We start from the raw sequence: 20,249 nt of genomic DNA, 5'->3' as shown, positions 1-20,249 counted from the left end.
CTAATGAACCCGTGTTGGTTGCCCCTAAACATAATCTCCCCTGCTGGCCCCTCGTGGACATGTGCCAGAATAATTCTTTCAAAAATATACCTGAGACTAATATAAAATCCTTTCAGCTGGTGCTGAGTGGAATTATTAAGATAAGAGGCTAATGCTACTGGGATCTTTACTGTCTATACTGCTTGTTAAAATTCCGGTTAGTATCCATCAAAGTATCTATCAAAGGACTAGTCACAGTTATTCCCCAGTTTTCAGCCTGACCTAAAATGAACAAATACTCTTTGAATAAACTAGGTGTAAGACTAAAATGAGGTCTGAGATATAACAGTTAAAGGTTACTTTCAGGCTTGGAGACCTACACCCATCCACATTTCTAGATCTTCTTTCTCAAAGGGTGACATTCACATCTACTTTTAGAGATTTTTATGGAATGTGAATGAAGACTAACAGCACTGCCTAGAATGCAAGTCCAGTGAGTGTTCAGTTTTCTGTTCTGTTTGGCAGGGGACCATGGCTACTAAATTCTCAAGTTTTAGGTTTAAATAACAAATAGCTGTTGCTGTATCATAGCATTACAACCCTCATGTAAAGCCATGCATCTGTGGGTGGATTTGTTTCTTTTATATATAAGAGACATTTTAGAACATCTTTAACAGCTGAGAAGTAACCAATGTTTTACCCTCTTGAGCAAACCACTTCACAACTAGTATATTGAAAACAGAAGACTTTATAGATCAAAAAAGCTTATGGTACCTGCCATGTTGCAGCATAAATTCTTTCTTAGAATCATCAGGTGAGTGCTTGCTATTACAGCAGGTGAAGAAAATCGCAAAAACACAAAATTGGGTCCCTGTCCTTAAGTGTATCTCAGTTTGCATTTTGATAGCAGTTTAGAAATGTTATCGCCTGTTTTGTCACAGACATAATTCACATCTTTCTTCAGGCACTGTAAACAAGAGAAATGGTTTAATGGCTCCATAAAAGGCACTCTGTGCTGATAGCTGAGATTAGACCCTTTAGTAATGGATTTTCGTATGTTGGGGGAAGGGGAGGGTTTGGCAGAGGTAAATGTACTGGAAAAGAATCTTTGAGAGGCTCTGATGTATCTGAAGTGCCTGCTGCACTTCTGTGCGTGTCAGAAGTTGGATTTAAAGAGTCTGTGACAGCATTGGCTTTATTGGTACATAGGCCTTCCCCTTTGCTTCTGGAATTTAACTACGTACTAATTGAGGTCATCTCAATCAATTTATCACCTGGAGTTGAAGTGATATTAACTTGAAGTGAATGGTTTTTCATTTTCTTGCTGGTGAGAAAGTCAACCGCCTTGTCTTTAAGTGTCTACAGACAATACATTGTATAGTAGTATTGTATAATGCCATTTGCACCTTAATTGGTGTTAAAAGTGAATAAGCTTAAATGCAAAATCTAATTTTACCGGTGATTGGAGGGTAGGAATGTAAAACGCGCCCCAAACGCCTTTTCAGCGGAAATGTCCAGAGCATGACTCATTCTGATTTCTCCATTGCTTTCTTTTTCCGCAGGTGCACCAAATCCTCCAAGCTATACATGTGCGTGTAGCATTACTAAGTGCCTTGAAGTTCTCTAATGCATACAAGTTGGCAGGTGTCAGTGACTCATTCATTTTGCACCAGATAGTACATTAATACTTTCATATATGTGTTGATAATAAAGAGGCCGCCCTTAGTCTGTGGAGTCAAAAATCACTTAAGAGATCAAACACCACTAGCAAAGACCCTTACATTTCCAGCTATAGAGGAGTGTTTTCTCCATATGCCTTTCTTTTTCTTGAAAACCTTATTTTGAACTTTGTAATTAATGCAAGAATCTCAAGGCTACAAACTAAATACTGTGTTGTCCTGATTTTAAGTCAACATGGTTTTCCCCCTGAAAAAAAAAAAGTTATGCTTGACTTACATGTACGATTGACTGTAATGGAGCCTCCAACAATCATGACTTTTGTACTTGGAATATTTTTGTGCATGCAAAAACAAACCTGTGAAGTTTTTATTTTAGTATTTTTAGTGCATTTATATCTTCAAATCCTTTCCTTGGTTATTTGATTCTCCTGTGGAGTTTTGTAAGGCCAATAACAGTTCGAGGACTTAATTTTATCAGCTTATGTTCAGGGGAAAAAACAGCTTTCCCCTTCCCCTTCCCCTAAAATTGAATCTGAAAATATGTGGTTAATTTATATTAGGGTTGACTTTTTTAATTGGAATGGTATGGTATTACTTTCTGCCTAAAAAAAGATGTACAATCAATTCTATGAGTTTCTCCAGATCTTCCTTAAGTATTCACACCTTATCTGTCTTGAAGTAATGTTGCTATGTAGTAAAGAAGTATTTACGGTCCCTGACAAAGACTATTCCTAAGATTTCCCTAAGCAAAGATTGTGTGTTGTATCCAGTTGGTCCAAATGGTGTATTTTTTTTTTTTTTCATGTGCAGAGAAGTTAGTTTATCTCAGGATTAGGGTCCAGAAGATGCGATGGGGAGGAGGGAGAAAAGAAAGGTTTTGCTAATGCAATTCAGCTTATTTTTAAGCACTTACAGAAATCTTAATACAATTACTCTTCAATTGGGCACTAATCTGAAGACCTTGTTCTGGACAAGTCCTGTTGATTTGAAATGGAGTCTTCATGAGTAGGTTAGGATCAGGGTGTAGACGGGTAACACTTTCTCAAAAGCTTGCCAGATGTAATTGAAATGGCCTTCACTGTGTATGAGTTAATTCCACAGGGAGACTGTTTACTTTATTTTCTACAAAAGGGTTCTTTAAGAACCGCCCCCCCCCAAAATGTGACAGTATTTTCTAGACTGCCAATATAAAGAACACAAATTATCATGTAGTCTATATAAAATTCTTAATCTTCTGCTGCATATAAAACTGTTCTATAGGTATACCATCATGTATTATGCAGTGGTCAGCTACTGCTTAAAGCAGTGAGCCATGTCATGGTTGCCTTATGTATTCAAGTTAACTTCATAGAGACTACAGGCATGATGATAAGTACCCTGAGCAGCACTGATCCTCACAAAGCCTTTTCTTACAAGTCATCCAAATGGAGTGCAAAGAAATTCACTGAAGTGAAGCTTTTGGGACTAGGTCCTTATTTTTAATAGCCGGGGGGAGGGGGTTAATTTACTTTAAATTTGGAGATGTCTGTACACAAGTAATTATTAATTCAGATCATAAAAATTAAAATACTTAGTCACTTGAAGAGGGCTGGGATTTTGTCCTTATTAGAATAATGTTCTGGCAAGCAGGGAGTGGGGGAAAGAGGGTGGGGCCTGGAGGACGAAGAGTGAAAAGGGAGTGAGGAAGGATAAAGAAAAAGTGGGGAGAAGGACTTTGTTGTTTGAAATGCCGTTGTTTTTTAAATTTGAAAATATAGGAAGCCTGCCTTGTTTGAGTAAAAATAAAATATATAAAGAAGCAGCCTTGCTCTTCTCCCCAGAAAAGTTTTACAGTGAAAGGAAAATGTAAAATTCAGTGTAGCAAGTCAACAAATTTTTGAAAAAGGAAGGTTACAAGTGAATGTCGCACTAAAAAGAGCTATAATGGGTAGGAGTGACAGTGAAGGTAGAAGACTGGCATTTTGCATACTTAAAATTTGACTATTGAAATAACTCCATCCTTGTCAGCCAGCCTAAAAGTGCAGTTTGAAAGGTCAAGTAGACTTCAAAGAAAAATACATAGTGAACACATTTTCTCAGGCTGCCTTTTCTTTGCTCATCTAAAAGTGTGCATTTCAGGAGGTGCTGATAAAGCCTTGCATGGCCTGTGTGTCTGGGGAGTGCTTGAGGATGACTTTAAATTTTACAGCTACATTATCTGTACTGGCCGTAGTTAAGATAAAAATCTAATGTGAAATCATTTTGGACTATAATGCTTTCCCTAAATGAAATGAAAGCGTTAACCTACTTGATTTGATACACTTTACCCTAGCTTATACAACCGGGAAGAAGGTGGGGTATACTTTAATTAAAACTACAGCACAGATGCCTTCTAGCTTTCTGCCCTGTGCCTAGCTAGGATTGTATAGTTAAGCAAAGTAAAATGTGCTTTGCAGCTGAGGCAGCAGGCTGGAGCCGTGTTCAGTGAAAGTAATTTAATTAGTGTTGATCATGACTCCAGATGATGGTGATTTGATAAGGAATAATTTAGTACTTAACAGCCTTTTACATGCACCAACTCCATGTGGGGAGGTAAAGCAAATTGCACAAAATGAATGTGCTGCTTTCACTTGCGCCTGTGCCAGTGAGCTGGAAAACTGCCTGTTAGCAGACGTTCAGGCTCTCAGCACTATGATGAAATACCCAACCAGTTCTGCATACAGGGCTGTGGTGTGGGAGTCTCTGTACTCCCGTTATTTAAAAATAAATAAGGGAAGTCATTTTTCATAACAGATGAACTCTGAGGAAGCAGCGAAGTTAAAAACAAAAAATAGAGCAGTGTGTGGCCCTTGTGTGAGTATGAGAGGTTGGCTTTGATAAGAAATGTGTTGCATTATAGGTTTAGCTCCGTAGCTTGAAATCAAAGTCATTCATATACTTAAGGTAAGTCACAGTTCAGAAGATGCTGGGAAGTGGAATGACGCCTCTGGATCCTGGACTTAAAACTATTCCTAATGGAGAGAAGTGGACATGGACATAAGCATGCAACAGTCTGCTCAACTGCATCTGAGCCCTGTTTTGTGTTGCTCAAAGGATTGGCACAATAGAAAAAAAAGTTGCATTATAAAGAAATATTGAGTTTCTTTTCTATTTTTTATTAAAGGCTGATTTGCCCAAATGATGGGCTGTCTAACCTCTAAACCCCTGTGGGCCACACAAGGCAAGCTATGGTCCACTGGGCTGCATGGACACTCTCTCCCATTTTCTAAGTCTAGCGAATATGAAATTATTGCTTTTTAAGATATAGGGAAGGGTAGAGATACTATAAAGCCTAATGATGCATAATGATTTGATTTTGCTGACTGAGATTCACTAACATTGACCTTAATGTGTGTTTGAATTCACTGAAGCTCCACAAAGGTTTGAGGGTCCATGCCTTTCCTGGGGCTGAAATTCCAGGTCACATCTAGATATTTTGGTGTTAATAAGGTGAATTAAGGTGATCCAAAACTTGAAGTTTATCAGAGATGAAAGAGGCACTATGTCTATAACTTTGGCATGAGCTTTAAAACTGTTAAAAAATAAAGTCTTGTACAGGGCATGTGGTCTACAGTTTTTGTCTTCCTATATTATATATCATCTTTTACCACCGTAGTTGCTTTTTCTGGATTAGGAACAGGGTTTGGAGCAACCTTGCACTTTTCCCTAATTTAGATACAGATTAACATCTTTTACCTCAGTTTTAGTAGACATTTGACCTTGCACTGAGAAATATAATGGGTTTAGCGAAACTATTTTGGCTAACCTTAACTTGTCCTCAACTTTTTTTTTCTTCCACAGACTGTGTTTCTCATTCATATTTCCTTTCTGGCTCATCCCTTCTCTTTCCCCAAATCCTGGCTTCATTCATGTCAATAGCAAAATTCCCATTGACTTCAAGAGGGCTAATATATATTTCTGACATTACTTTATTACTATACCATCAGCTATTAAAGAAGCGTGTAATCCTCCAGTTTCATAAGTTTTATTACAGGTTTTCATATAAGTTTTGGGACTAAAAAGATTAGTGGTCCAGTATTTGAGGCTCATATAGGAGAAATTAATTTTGTACTCATAGCTGTGATACTCTTTGAAGTGAACTACTGTGCATTTACAGCTGAAAGCTGTCTTGCTAATATATTACTTAGAAGCAGTTTGTGCCTGTAAAGTATTTTGCTTCTGACAACATTTACAGTAGTTAAGCCAAATATAAGTGGGCTGTTATTTTCCTGCTAATGAGATGGGATCCTAGCCATCATTCTATTAAACAATAAAACTGCTAATAGCCAATGCAAAGGATCTCTGGTGCCTATTTCTCAGCTGACACCCAAAGAAATGTTTGAAATGTGTATTTCCTATACTGTATCTAGTATTCTAGTGGCTTAATTAATCCTGTGTTTAATTAGTAGCATCTAGCTTGCTTCATAAGGCATACTGTTTAATACTGTACTTGGTATTTAATTGCATTTTTTTTCCCTTCTTTTCAGTGGCTTTTCATGGTCTCCCATTGAAAATCAAGAAGGAACCCCACAGTCCATGTTCGGAACTTGGCTCTGCTTGTAGTCAAGAACAGCCATTCAAGTTCAGTTATGGGGAAAAGTGCCTGTACAATGTCAGGTAAAATAGTCAGGAGTATGTTTATGGTGGTTTCAGTTAGGACTGCAGATTTAAGTGAGGACTGACTAAAGAGCAATAAAACCATAATAGAGATCTTACAAAAGTTACCTCTTCAGCAGATACCAGACTGATGAGAGAATGCATTTACTTGAATGCTGATGAAACTGTTTACCCTGCTATCAAACACTTTACATAATTATTTTAAAGCAATAATTTTCATTGCAATATTCACACTCCACTCCTCCTCTGTTGGATAGAGCCAGAGTCTAAAAACAACAGGTGAGGGACCTTATTTGCCATGAGCTATGTTTGAAAGTACTTTAAAAATGCATTACACACATTAGGCTGAGAGACTGCTCTTTGTAACAGGCAAGAGATTGGCAGGTCTGAGAAACACATTATGCATTTGACAAGTTTTTGGTAGATGATATATGCATGTATTCATGGATGATTACAATGTAAAACTAGTGTTTTGTTAGACTTTGCAGATAATGCTGTCTTCACAGATGCAGTTTGTCTCCCTCTGTTCATAAGTTTAGATAGTGAAAGTTTAAATTATTTTAAGATATAAAAAATAATAGTTTACCACTGCATTTTTTCTTGATTTTTCTTTTGGTTCACATGTATATCTTTCTTTTCCCTTAAATATCAGCTGTTGAAAGGCTTTCTTAGTGACAGTTTAGTCTTACCTTGTTTTTATTCACATAAGTACACTGCCATTAAAAGTAGAGCACAAAGCATCTTTTGCCTCTTCATCTGATAAACAGGGGGCATCACTTGGTTATAGAGAAAAGTAGGCAGAAGGCACTAGTTTGCTTAGAAACTTCTGTTCTCTGGAGGGCCATCCATCAAATCTGTAGCCTACAGAAACTCATACATCTTTTAATGAGTAGTCTATGAGGTGCCACCTTGCCCTGCCTGCCCTCTGACTTCAGACTAACTTGACTAAGTACCTATCTCTGTGAGCTGACTACCTCTGTCTATTCACAGAGAAAGGTAGTGAGTGAGCCACGTCAGTCTGAAGTCAGGCAGGAAGCAGGGCTGGGTGGCACCACATAAACTACTTTGCTAAAAGAGGCATGACATTTTTGTAAGGGACTTTTGTTGCCAGATGCTAGAGTCATCTTTGGAAAAGTTCAGCTTTATTTATCAAGATAATGTCAACCTGATAACCTAATGAATATCCTCCTAGATCCTTTTATTGTCTTGGCCAAAACAAATGCTTACTCCTAAATGCTTAAGGTTAAGTCTGCAAATAACGACATTGTCTTCAGTGGAAAGTCCCATTGCCTCGATTCAGAAAACCTCTTAGGCATGTACTTAACAGTGAGCACCTGCTTTAGTCCTTTCTTAAATTGAGAGATTGACTTAGCTATATGCCTGAGTATTTCCTTAATTGGGGCACAGGTGAATAAAGTTAACCATCTGTGTATCTGTTTACAGGGTTACAGACCTTTAGTTTTGTGAGAGGGGGGAAAATATATCCTGTCAGCAGAAGCTGCTGGTATCTGAATATAGGTAGCTAAAGCAACATAGCACTGCTTTTTCTGGGTCACATTTCTGGTCTCCAGTAAGGTTCTTTTTCTCTCACTCCTGAGGTTTGTGCAGACTGACAAACTTGACAGATATTACCTACTCTTCCTGCTGTGGTCCAGGTGGTTGTGCTTTCATGTATTCTGAAACTTGCTCTACACTTGTGCCTTATTACGGCATCACTGTATGCCAAGTGCTTTCAAAAGTAATTCTCTGCTCCATAGAGGGAAATAACCTGATTGTAATGCATAGCTATTACCCAGGTTCTAACTAAATTTTCTCAGTGCTTTTCCATATCCACAGAAGAGAATTCCCCCAATTTGGATACTAAGGCAACTTTATAATAAAAAAAAAATCTGAATGGAATGGAATAGTTATTTCTCTGGGTGGAAGTGCTGCATTTAATTGAATTGAAGAGAAGGTAACTTCTGATTTCTCCTTCCCTTCCATCCACCACTTCTATTTAGTGCCTATGATCAGAAGCCACAAGTGGGAATGAGGCCCTCCAACCCACCAACGCCATCCAGCACTCCTGTGTCACCACTGCACCATGCATCCCCAAACTCAGCTCAGACTCCTAAACCTGACCGGGTTTTCCCTACTCATCTTCCTCCCTCCCAGTCCATTCAAGACAACAGCTTTCCTATGGACCACAGGTAAAAACCAACAAACAAAACCCCTTTAAGTAACCAAAATTCAAGGAATTGCAGTCAATTGTAGGCTGCATAAAGTTTAAACAGATTCTGGGATCCACCGTCATGTGAAGTAGAAGCTTTGTAGCTATTCTTATGGAAATCAGTGGGACCCAGATACTAGGCATTGTGAATAAGAGTGGTGGAAACATACCTCCTCATAGGTGTGCTAACCCCATACAAGAGACTGGCATTCTGTTTGGATGGAGTCTGTTGGGAGCACGGTTAGGAACAACCATGTGTAATGGCTACCTCTGCCATCTTTTCTTGCTATGAGCACTCAACAAGTAATTCAGCTGAGTGTTTTCTAGAGGAGTAAGGCATCAGAATCTAGCCCTATGCTAATAAGTGAGCATTTTAGCTTATCTAAATACAAATCTAAATAGCTGTTAGCTTGCTTCTGGAGTTTCTTCTACAGACAGTAGACTCTGCCTGCATAGTTTTTTCCTAGAAGGGCGGGTATTTAAACTTTCTGAAATACAACAGTTTAATATAAGGAAATTTAAGATGCCAAAATAAACTACGTCCAAATAACATTAGACTGAGTAAAACCTGTGAAAGCTAAAAAACCCCCCATAATCCAGAATTAAAGCTGAAACTGTCCTCAAGTCACCTGTTGTGTTTTGGTATGTTTAGAGGTCTCCAAACAAATCATGTTTTTTCTCTCATTCTCCTGAGAATATGTGCTGCAAAATGTAGGCATAAAATTGATTTCTCCTAGTTTTGAAAATGTTTGTTTGTAAATGTAAATATAAGTGACACACTATAATAACCAAAAATGTGTTAGAATGAAGAAAGTCAGACATTATGTGCCTGATTCACACAAGAAAGTGCAGTTTATGTGCTTCTGCAACAATAGAAACTTTTTATATTGCTTTTTATAAATGATATAAGAATTATCATTTGTCAGCAATATTTTTTGCTTCTAGTAGTCAATTTAAAGTACCATCAAAGGCTTTGTAGGAATCCTGGCTGCTAGAAGATAGAGTAAAGAAGCTCTAAGAGAAGCTCATTCATCTGCCTTAACCGTGGTCTCTCATATCCTTTTTTGGGCTGTAGAAGAACAGTGCAGGCCCCCAGCAGAGGCCAGGTTGTGGGTATGATTGCAACTTACTGGCCACATCTACATGAGGTACTGACTGCGCAGTTGTTACTGTGCAGTCATTTAGTACTCACATACCCAAGTACTAAATAGGTGCTCAGTAACTGCCATTACTATACAGTAGCATCTCTGCACAGCTTCATGGTGGCGCTGGCTGTGCAGTAGCTCATTACTACTGCCTAAAATCATCACATCACAGTTTGTGCCCCATAATGCTACTGTGCTGTAGTAACAATATGCTATGGGATAGTAACACGCTACTGCACAGTAAATGTCTTGTGTAGATGTAGCCACTGTGGGACAAATGTATTTTTATAAACGTACTGAATTCAAATAGCCCAATAGATTTGATTGAAACCTCCAAAAACTAAATTGCCACTGTTGGAAGAGCCAAGCATGGGGTATTTTAGAATAAAAGGTTTTTGTTTGTTAGCCACCAGAAAGGATGGTTATAGTTCAAGCTGCATTTCTGCATTATCTTGTGCTTTTTAGAGGCTTGTATGTACTGTGAATCATGTTTTTCCAGTGAGCCACATAAAATGCCCTCACAACTTTATCATAATGAACTCTAAACATGATGTCTTTATTTTATTAAAGTATGACTGATTCAGTGTCCTAAAAAATATTTTGTGTTAATAGGAATAGTGTATTCAGCTAATAAATAGTGTATTCAACAACCTTTCAGCAAAGTCCAAAGTAACTAGTTCAAAGAATAGAGCTTGTGGCTAGGTACAGACATTCAAACGCTCAAGGCAAAATTGATCTAAGTTATTCAGCTTTCTGTAAGTGGTATAGTTTAGATTGGTAGTGAACAGAACACACATTCACCTTTTGTTGGCAGGAAGAGGGGGAGAGTGCAAATCATAGACCGAGTTCTGCCATTTTAAAACAGCCTATACGTGCCAGACTTCTGTTATGGGTGTAGATCAGTTTTGTGTGCCTGACTTCTCTTATGGGTATAGACCAGTTTCTGATCACTTATACTGGTAAAAGTGTAATGTCTGTACCTGGGCTGTGTTAAGTGACCAGTGTTCCCTATTTCTGCATATTATGTTTTGTTTCGGAATGTGTTTTTCCTTTTTATTTTTAATTCTAAATCTATTTTATGTTCTCCCTCAATTCCACTTATAAAATGGTATACAGTGGTAAAGCATATATGCATTTATAAACATTTTTTGAAAGGACCTCAGTTTCAAAATGAGCCACATACAAGCATTTGTTTCTAGCGGTGGAAAATTTCTACAACTAAAAATGATAACAGGAGAAGGAGTACTATAGGCATTCAGTCTACAACCACCCTTCTTTGTCCAAGAGCCAAGTGGATTGAGCAGTGGGGCAAAGTCTTTCTCCACTTGTTGCACCAGGGACTCCAGCATGTAAGGAGCTGGTGGGGAGCACCTGGCTTCCACTCCTGGTCTACTTGAGGAGTGGGAGCAGCTGCCCCCACTCTCCCAATGTCATCTCTAAACCAAGGTGATCCTGGTTTCTGGAAGGCATGAGAGCCTTCCCCCCAACTCTGTTACTCCTGGAAGGGAGTTAAGCTGTGGGAAAGTATACAAACATTCTCCTAAAAGAAAATGTCCTGGGAGCAACTTCTTAGTTGGAGTTGGATTATTTTTCTCCTGGGACCACTATTTTTTCTTTGGGAGAAAAGTCTGTACACTTTTGCTTTCTACCAGGAGCATGGCAGTTTTCCCACTAGAAACAGAATATCTGTGTGTGGACCATGTTTTCAAAATGTAGTTGTCTGGATTTATCTAGCATGTAATACTGTGTCTCTGATAATTTATAATATATAATATGGGAGCAAATTTTTCTGAACTGTTTGTTGTGTGGCTTAGGTTAACAACAGCCTCAAGAACATGCAGCTTCATACGAATCATGAGTACATGGGGGATAAATGGTCTTAACAAGTACCAATGGGAATCAAATCCACTTGTATAAACAAATGGCTTGATTCCATACAAAGCTTCCAGTACAACAAGTATTATTAACTTCCTTTGAGGCTTTGTGAGTGAGCCTGTTTCTTATTTTAACTTCAAGTTGCAATTTTCTGATTCACTCCTTGACAGTTCTTAATGATAATTTCTGCTTCTTTTTTTGGCTAATGAAAAAAGGAAAAGAGGGGAAATGAATGCAGTGCCAGTCAGCCTAACTATTTCATAATATGTTTGAATTTCTAAGTTTATTTTCTGCAGGTGTAGGTGGAATTGCAAAGCCTAATGTTATAGTGTGCCACTTTTTACACTGCAGCGTAGAATATTCTTAGAAGCGTTAAAGCAATTGTCTTTCAGTTTCTATTACTACATACTAACAGAATGAGTACTTATAGTTTCTGTGTTGGTTTTATTTAACTTATGATAGTACATATTTAAGTGAAACCAAATTCATGAAAATATTCTGATGGAAGTTAATGGAGTTAACATTTTTAAATGCTTACCATGCAATATTTTATTCAAGAACTTACTGACTAAAATCCCTGTTTTTCTCCCTCTCCTTCCACTCCCAGTTTTCTCAAAGAAAACATCTGATTATAGTTTAGGAAACAAGTCAGTTCACTCCCAAAATTAAAAAAAGTATCTGCAGAATCATTAAGTCTTGGCTTCATATTCATAGAGAAACTTCCATCTTACTTGAAGGAGCTGTGTTAAAGTAACATTTTTGTCTTGCTTGTAGGTGGGTCATGGTAGGACAAGTATTTGCTTGAAGAATGTCTTAGTTGCTGTGGATCTGTAAAGAAGCAATGGACATTTATACGCATACTTTTTCTCCCTGTGACGTGCCAGAGATCTGCTGCTTTGGAGCAGATTCGATTAATCAACTAATCGAGTCTGCTCCCCATGTGAGCTGGCGTGCACTGCGCTGCTGTGCATGCAGTAGCATAAACAATGAAATGCATGTCAGCGCACAGAAAATGCTGGTAGTGCACTTTGGAACTAAAGCATCTCCAGTGTGTTTTAGTTCAAAAGTGCACCACTGTCATTTTCTCAGCACCGATATGCATTTCGCCACTTATACAACTGTAAGCGTTGCAGCACCAGGCACTTTTGAAAGAACTCAGCACTGCAGTTCTTGCATGTGTAAAAATGCCCAATAGGTTCAATCTCCATTGCTCCTGTTCTAGTTCCTGCATATATAAGGATGGGAGGAGCAATGTGTGAAAACCTGTGTGGGTCCCCAGGAAAGCAGAGGGAAACAGCAGTTCAGAGGAAGCCCAAAGCCGTGCTTTCTGCATAAATTGTTCTTGGTAGCTCCTGCTTTTGGAAGCAAAGTCCCCTAAGAGCCATTTTGTAACTGGTACTCTCCAAGCCATGTGCACACAACTTTCTGCTCTAAGAGCAGTGGAAACTATTGAGGGAAGTAAGTGCTGCATGGATCTCTGCTGAGTGCCATGCACCCACATTTGGAGAAACCTACATTAGGACGTGGGTCCTTTCTACTACTCCCACTACTAACACACAGAAGCTGCTCTAATACACTGTGGGGATTAGGACCCTGAATATGGGGAATACAAAAGGAATTTAAAACTGCATTTCCCTTCTATTCTCCCTACCTCAAATTTAGGAACACAGTTAGGTCACAGTTTGGTCATTTTCCTTCTCCCACTCCACCACAAATTTTCTCCCCAAATTCTCTGTTACATTTATTAAGAATGAAGGAGAGCGGTTTATTGTCACCATCTTGTCTTATTTTATTTTTACTTTCTAGGTGCTCTGGTTATAGCAATGCCAGCAGTATACAATTAAGTGTCTTGTCTACCTTGTGTCCTAGATTTCGCCGCCAGCTCTCTGAACCTTGCAATTCTTTTCCACCTTTGCCTGCAATGCCAAGGGAAGGACGCCCAATATACCAACGCCAGATGTCTGAGCCAAACATCCCTTTCCCACCTCAAGGTTTTAAGCAGGAATACCATGATCCAGTTTATGAACACAATGCCATGGTTGGCAATGCGGCCAGTCAAAATTTTCCCCCACCTCTGATGATCAAGCAGGAACCTAGAGATTTTGCGTATGATTCAGGTAAGTAAGATGTTTCTTTAGCTCTGTTGGATAATGTCGTAAAACAGCCTGAGTTATTCTCACTGAAGTTTAGATGAATCAAAACTCAGATCTATTTTTTTGAGTTTAAGTTCAGCAAATAGCTATAACCTCGATAAGACAATGAAGTGTCCTGCACTATGGTTGCCATCACATGTCTGCTCTAAAAAGGCTTGTGTTTCTTGAGCTGTCAATCTAGCAGTTACACACCTAAATTGTGAAAGTCAGAAAGAGAAATGTATGGATGCAAACACAAGCATACTCTAGCTGAGGTATTTGTTCTGCAACATGACAGAAGAGGTTGGCATTTTAATTTCTAAATCTGTACTTATGGCTTAAGAGCACATTCATCAGTATCTCTCAAAACAAAGTCCTGATTCTCTGCTTGCTCACGCTGCGTTATGTCAGGAGTAACTCCACTGATGTGGACTTTATATTAGCATAAAAACAGTTTGAGGAGAATTGCCCAAATCACTGTCATCATCTTAGTGGGCATATTGGGTATAAATAATCTGTGGTGAGTTTGCCAATGAAGAGGATAAGTTGTCAGTTACTATGATTGTGCCTAAGGGCCAACCAAGAACAGGGCCCTATTTTGCTCGATACTGTACAAACAGTAGCTGGTCCTTTCTGTCCTTGAAAATTTTTAAGAGCAGGTTGGATAAACATTAGTCTGGGATAGTTTAGGCAGGAGGATGATCCTGGCTTGAGTAGCCACGTGGACTCCTGGGGTCCCTTCTGTCCATGTTTTCCCATGATGTACAAAAAGCATCCAATCTAAATAGATGAGACAGATTCTAGGTTGTGAAAGGAGGTTTATAATATGTAAGCAGGATGAATGATGCATACATAGATCACGATAGTTTTTCCACAGTCTTTCTTTTGTTTTCTGTTTTTATTGGGTGATGTTTGCTATTACTTAGAAGGGTATTAGGTAGAGTGAAAGGCCGAGGAAGGGAGAAGGGGACCAAGCAAGTGAGAAGAAAGGTAACGAGGACAGTTGTGCCGTGAGGCTGAGGTGAGGGCTCTGTTTGAGGAAGTTGGAGGAAATAGACATCAACCTAGGGCAGCAGAGTAGTCAAACCAACAAAATATTGGTAGCTACCCTGGTTGAAGCTGCTTCTTTAGCTCCTTTGCTAGATTTGTTTCTTCCTGCTTTTTATCTTTTGGTCTCAAAGGCCATAATGCTGTGGAATGAAAAGGCCACTGCAAGGGGGCCCTAGTGAACCTCCAGAGTGGGCACTTCCTCATGTGCAGCTCTGGGCTGGGAGAGTATTGTGATGGGGAAGGGGGAGAATGGTGCTGGCTAGGGCCTTTTTTTAAAAAAAAATTGACTCCCTTCCTTTCATGCAGCAGAACCTGCTTAAATGAGTTCTGCAGCTGCTCCTGCCAGCTTCAATCTGGCTGGCTTCTCCTGTAGCCTCTTTGCCAAATACCACTTGCTGGCTGACTTGTGGCCCCATTGAAAATTCAGCTCATAATAAACTATTTCACTATTTCTGGTGCAACTGAGAACTTGTTTTTAATATATTCTCTATGGAGCCACTCAGCCGATTGACCTTTGAGTGATTTTTTTTTTTTTTTTTTTTTTTCATAGCCTGATCATTATAAAGTGCTGGTTTTTAATAGTCCATAGTAGAACAGAAGAATTTAAAATGTAGGGCTGTCTTTTTTTGTGTGTGTGTCATAGCATAAGATCAAGTGGAAAGAAGGAATATTCCTCTGATCTTTTTATGGTATTTGTGGGGGCAGGTAAGGAGAGATTTCTCCTGAATTTGAGAGATTATATGAACTAGAAATGAGCTCAAACTACAAAGATCAGCTCCCAGACCTGGACCTTTTCATAGGTGAGGTGCTGATACCCTTGGGTTTGGTGCAGATGTCTCTCAAGTTGTAACATAGCAGTATGAGGGAGATTATCTGCACAGTTAACATGGGCTTGGATAAAAAATAGGGGACTTCAGTTTCAGGCACTGCCAGTCCCTTGCAACCTTTCACAAGCACCATTATTCATCCTACTAAGTTAAAGGGTAAAAAAAGGGCTCTTTTGTAAGCAAGCTTCATATCTGGCAAGGGAATGGGATTGCCTTATTGCATACTGTTACTTTAAACTCTAGTTTCTGTTAGTTCTCATTTCTGTTCAGAATTTTCTTTATAGCTCAAAACAGATTTTATTCTTAAAGGAAAGATGTTCAGACTTTTACTCCTCCGTTCTTTTTTCGATGCCAGTGAGAGAAACATTCTGCTTTAGAGTAATGACATTCAAGCAAAGTCATTGTTTCTTTTGTAGGTGAATAATTAGTTTTTAAAAATGTAATAGCTGTGTAACCAGCGGTCATGAAAAATTAATCTGTTGGTATCAGAAAGTATTTTTATTGGCCTCAGACTCACTGCATTTAAGTTGACATCTGTACACTCCATAAATTGCAGTCAACAACTGTGGTCTGTTGATATTTTGTCTTGTTGCCATCTGTTCTCCAGAAACCATCATTTTTCCATCCTTGCTAAGAGTACATTAAATAACCCCTTAGGAAACATAATGTATGTGTCACTGAATCATTGATTTCATTTTTTTACCTATGAATGTTGAGGGAAGGGAGAGTGCCATAGTGAAAAGTCTTTTGCATGCTATTTCATTGCAGCTCAAATAAGAACACAGAAACATATTTAAAAAGTTCATTGCAATATGCTGAGATGTTCCTTTTGGGATGTTTATAAAGGAGCCTCATAAAAGTTCATTGCTTTTGTGCACTATACTTTTATACTTTGTGGAAATCTGGTGAATGAAGAGCATTATTATGGGATGATTATAACTCTATTAAAACATGACATTAATTATGACATGGGAAATGGCAGATCAATTAGTTGTAATTGTAATTGCAGGTATGCAATTTCTATTGCAGAATGTTTGAGATAATGGAAAAAGAAAAAAAGAAAAATGTCAACAGAACAGAAGCTTTTTCTCCCCCTCCTGCTTAGAAATCACAGTTCATCATGTATGTTGAATTAGACTTAATGTTCTACTTGGAAGTCTTTTCTTGGTTGTCAGTCACACTGACACTGTTTAGACCCAAAGTAGTATCCCCTCCTGGATGTATATTATTATAACTTCATTGGAGCTGTAACAGTCTACATCAGCTGGGGATCTGTCCCACAGTGTTTTGCAGTGGTGCACGCAAAGAAAAAAAGATGAAGTCATAGGCACTTAAACAAAGATATTGGACTCTTAGTTCAGGTCTAGGTTCTTTGTAGGTTCCACCCAGACCTTACCCTGTTTAGTTTGTAAAATCTTATGAGCTCATGATCTAAGATGGCATACCTGGAGTATACTAAATATATTTGCAAGGCTAGATGTGTGCAATTTTGTATGTCTATTTCCTTTTCAGAGTTCCAGAATAAGGTTTTCCTTAAATTACCCACACTGTTTTGCCTGTCTTTTAAAATGAAATTCTAGTGACCTTTCGTGAAGAAAAAATCCCTAGTGTTCCACCAGTAATTCTTTTGAACAGGAACTTTGACATCTGTTGTGGGGGTAGTGCTTTTTTTGTAAGGGGTGTATCTTTTGCCACCTTGGTCAAAAGTCTCCCACACTTGGCCAAGTTATAATTCTTTGGAAGAATCACCATTTGTACACGATCAGTAGAAACTAAAGGAAAATTTGCTGCTAAACCTAAGTAGATTCTGCAGCACTATGAGACTATTCCAGCTGAGGCTGGGCAGGGCTTTGCCTGCGATAGCAATTCTGGGTCTTCTGTAGCCTCTTCCTGGTTTGGGTTTAGAAACCTGAACTGTGAGCAAGGAGGCTATCCCTATTGGGTTGATAGTATTGCACCTTTTTGGCTTAAATGGGAGGAAAATTGCCCGATTTTGAAGGGAGTTCTAAGGAGTGCGACCTAGACTGGGACAAGGAGCTTTGATTAAAAAGGGGCAGAAATACGGGAGCTGAAGCCTGGTGAGAGGGGAGAAAAATGGTACTGGGATTTGGGGTGACAAAGGAGGGGGAAAAAACTGAACCTGAAGTCATGATAGAAGGGTGGGTCTGGGAGTCAGGGTGGAACTGGGACTGAATGGCAGAGGAAAGGGCAGAGAGAAAGAATGCTAGGGGAGCTAACAGGAGGTTAATATTCTCTGGGCAAAGACCCTGGGACTAAGCTATGAAGACAGTTAATGATTTCCTCATGATCTTTTCTGTGACACTACAGTAGTACCTCGCAGTCATCCTTCGCTGCACAGCTTTGCACTGCACCTCCCTGCAACGGGTTCATTCTGTATATGGTATAAGATAAAGATTCTGTTAAAAAAAAAATATATATATATGATCATCTATTTAAAGATTGTGTCATAAAGCATATACTGGGAGCCGAATTAAGGTTGCACAGGGAACCTTCATTTTGTCATTTCCTAGCTTGTGCATTCTTGATGCTATAACCTTAATGTTTTCTTTTAACATAGTTTTGATTTGTGATATACGAGTCCTGTGTTGTACTTTGTGCTATAAATGTGTTCCCACTCAGCAGTGAGTGGGAGCAGAATAAAACTAAAGTTTCGCTCCAAATACTGACTACATGGGTTTTTTTAAAATGAAGTCAGGATAAGTTTAACTAAAAGAGATTCTATCTGTTGTTCAGCAATTTTTCCATTAGTGGGCATTTTTTGATATTTCTTTAGTCCTGGAAACTGGCTGAGCCACTTTTAGAGATTTACTAAGTTAAATTTTCAAAAGAGACACATTTTTAAAAGCATCTAGTTTGTTTGTTTGTTTATTTGTTTTGCAGTTTTTCAGGGGTAAAAGTAACAATTTTTGTCTATTTCCAGAATGTGGGTTTTTCAACTGGGTTAGATTTTGGTCTGTGAACACTTTGATGTGGACTCCACAGATGGGAAGGTGAAGATGGAGGGGGAAGAGGGAAATCCAGATTATCAATCTAAACCAGACCAGTATTGTTCCCCACAGGATATTCTTCAGATAGTTAGTCTAGTCTATAAGTGACACAAATGATACCATTTTCACTTCTTTCCTTAATTATATTGGCTAATAGTTGTATGGTACTTTGAAAATGTAAAGCACTATTGAAGTGCCAAGTATTATTATTATTATTATTATTATTACTATTATTATTCTTGCTATTCCCCAGGGGAATTATTTCACAAACTAATAAGAGTTCACAGTTAAGAAATAGTTCTTGATATTAAGCCTAAATGTCCTTTGATCGGTTCCATTTCATTGCACATAGTTATACCTCCTTGGCTTATCCTAAACAATTCCTAAGAATAAGCATACTGTTTCTAAATCTTTGTTGACAGTGTGCAGGTATACGCTTAGTTTGGTTATGTGTTTTAATGACTAAAATCTTGCCTTCTAAATCCTCTAGCTCCTTAATCTTTCTTTCCTTCAAATTTACTCATTTCTCTTCTTTCAGTATCAGGCTGCCACAGTATTTTTGGTGCACTTGTATCACTTCTTCATAAAAGTAGAACTAACACTTGCTTTTAATGTGATTTTTCTACATATGCAGCTGAAAATTACATCACCATATTTTTGGGTAAGAATATACCTAATTGTTGGTTTACCATCATGGCCATAGGCAACACCCCGGCCCCAAGGGAAGTCACTGAGGGTTTTGCTGTTGGCTTCGGTGTGTGCAGTTCACCCAAAAAGCAGTCTTTTGCTGCTTTCCCAGGATGTTCCTAAAATAGATGAACTTGGTTTAAAATACTTCACCCTTTTGCTTCAGAAGCTTGTCTTTGCTGCATTGCTTAGATAAATGAGCATGGATTTTATGATGTTGCTGAACTGCTTGCTCAATATTCTTTCCTAAAGAACAAGAGCATGAATGCTCATTTGGGTGTGTGTGATTGTGGAAACATAATGAGCTCTGAGAAGGTAAGGTGCAGGGAATTTAAACTTGGACTCACGGAAGATCATTCTTCAAGTTGGCTAGTTAACTTCCTGGGCAGCTGCTTCCCTCTATTAACTGTTGCTGTCACATATACTAATGTGCTGTGTGCACGCACAGACACATGCACACACACACCCATCTTTGTGACATAAGAATACATTCAGCAACCCACTGCCCTCCTGCATGTAACAAAATGTCAAACACCTATTTTAAATTCCAAAGGGAAAAAAATATAAAAAGTTGCCCTCTGTTTTTCAAAGATATGGATAAATATCCTCTAAATCTACGGTTACAGTAAGTGGCACTGGCTAATGATTTGATTTGAGAATTGAGAGTACAGTCTGGATTTACTCTTTGTGCATTAGCGCAGGTCAAATGGACACAGGCTGCATTTTAAATCAGTAATGGAAGGCTGAAGCCTGCCTTAAACCAATCACATCAGCCTAGCCCAAGACCGATTGATCCCTAGAGACTGAACCCTGTGAGCAAAGCTTTTATATGAATGGATTCTGTACAGCCTGAAGTTTCATTCATAAAATGGATGCTGAAGGGAAAAAAAAACAAACCCTGGAATGTCCATTTATACAGAGCTGAAGGGTGTAGTGTTCCATCAGCTGCTGCTTTGCCAGTTGACTTGAAGTAATGATTAATGTTTATTGGCCCTGCCTGCATGCAACTTGACACCATTTACG

The 20,249-nt window shown here is 38.7% G+C and overlaps 1 protein-coding gene across 4 annotated transcripts in view; it reads left to right on the top strand.

The window, feature by feature from the left end:
• The window catches only part of ETV1 (ETS variant 1), a 77,885-nt gene that overhangs the window by 33,494 nt on the left and 24,142 nt on the right, over nucleotides 1-20,249 (top strand). For all 4 annotated transcript variants that reach the window (XM_019534009.1, XM_019533992.1, XM_019534000.1 and 1 more), the window contains 3 exons: nucleotides 6,164-6,293; nucleotides 8,294-8,482; nucleotides 13,392-13,639. In XM_019534009.1, coding sequence (XP_019389554.1) covers nucleotides 6,164-6,293; nucleotides 8,294-8,482; nucleotides 13,392-13,639 — 567 coding nt within the window. The remainder of the gene's footprint in view (nucleotides 1-6,163; nucleotides 6,294-8,293; nucleotides 8,483-13,391; nucleotides 13,640-20,249) is intronic.

Source organism: Crocodylus porosus, unplaced genomic scaffold, assembly GCF_001723895.1.
Source record: "Crocodylus porosus isolate Cpor-Errol unplaced genomic scaffold, CroPor_comp1, whole genome shotgun sequence".
NCBI lineage: Eukaryota > Metazoa > Chordata > Crocodylia > Crocodylidae > Crocodylus > Crocodylus porosus.
The sequence above is the reverse complement of the archived record's forward strand: the minus strand, read 5'-3'. Positions and strand labels throughout refer to the sequence as shown.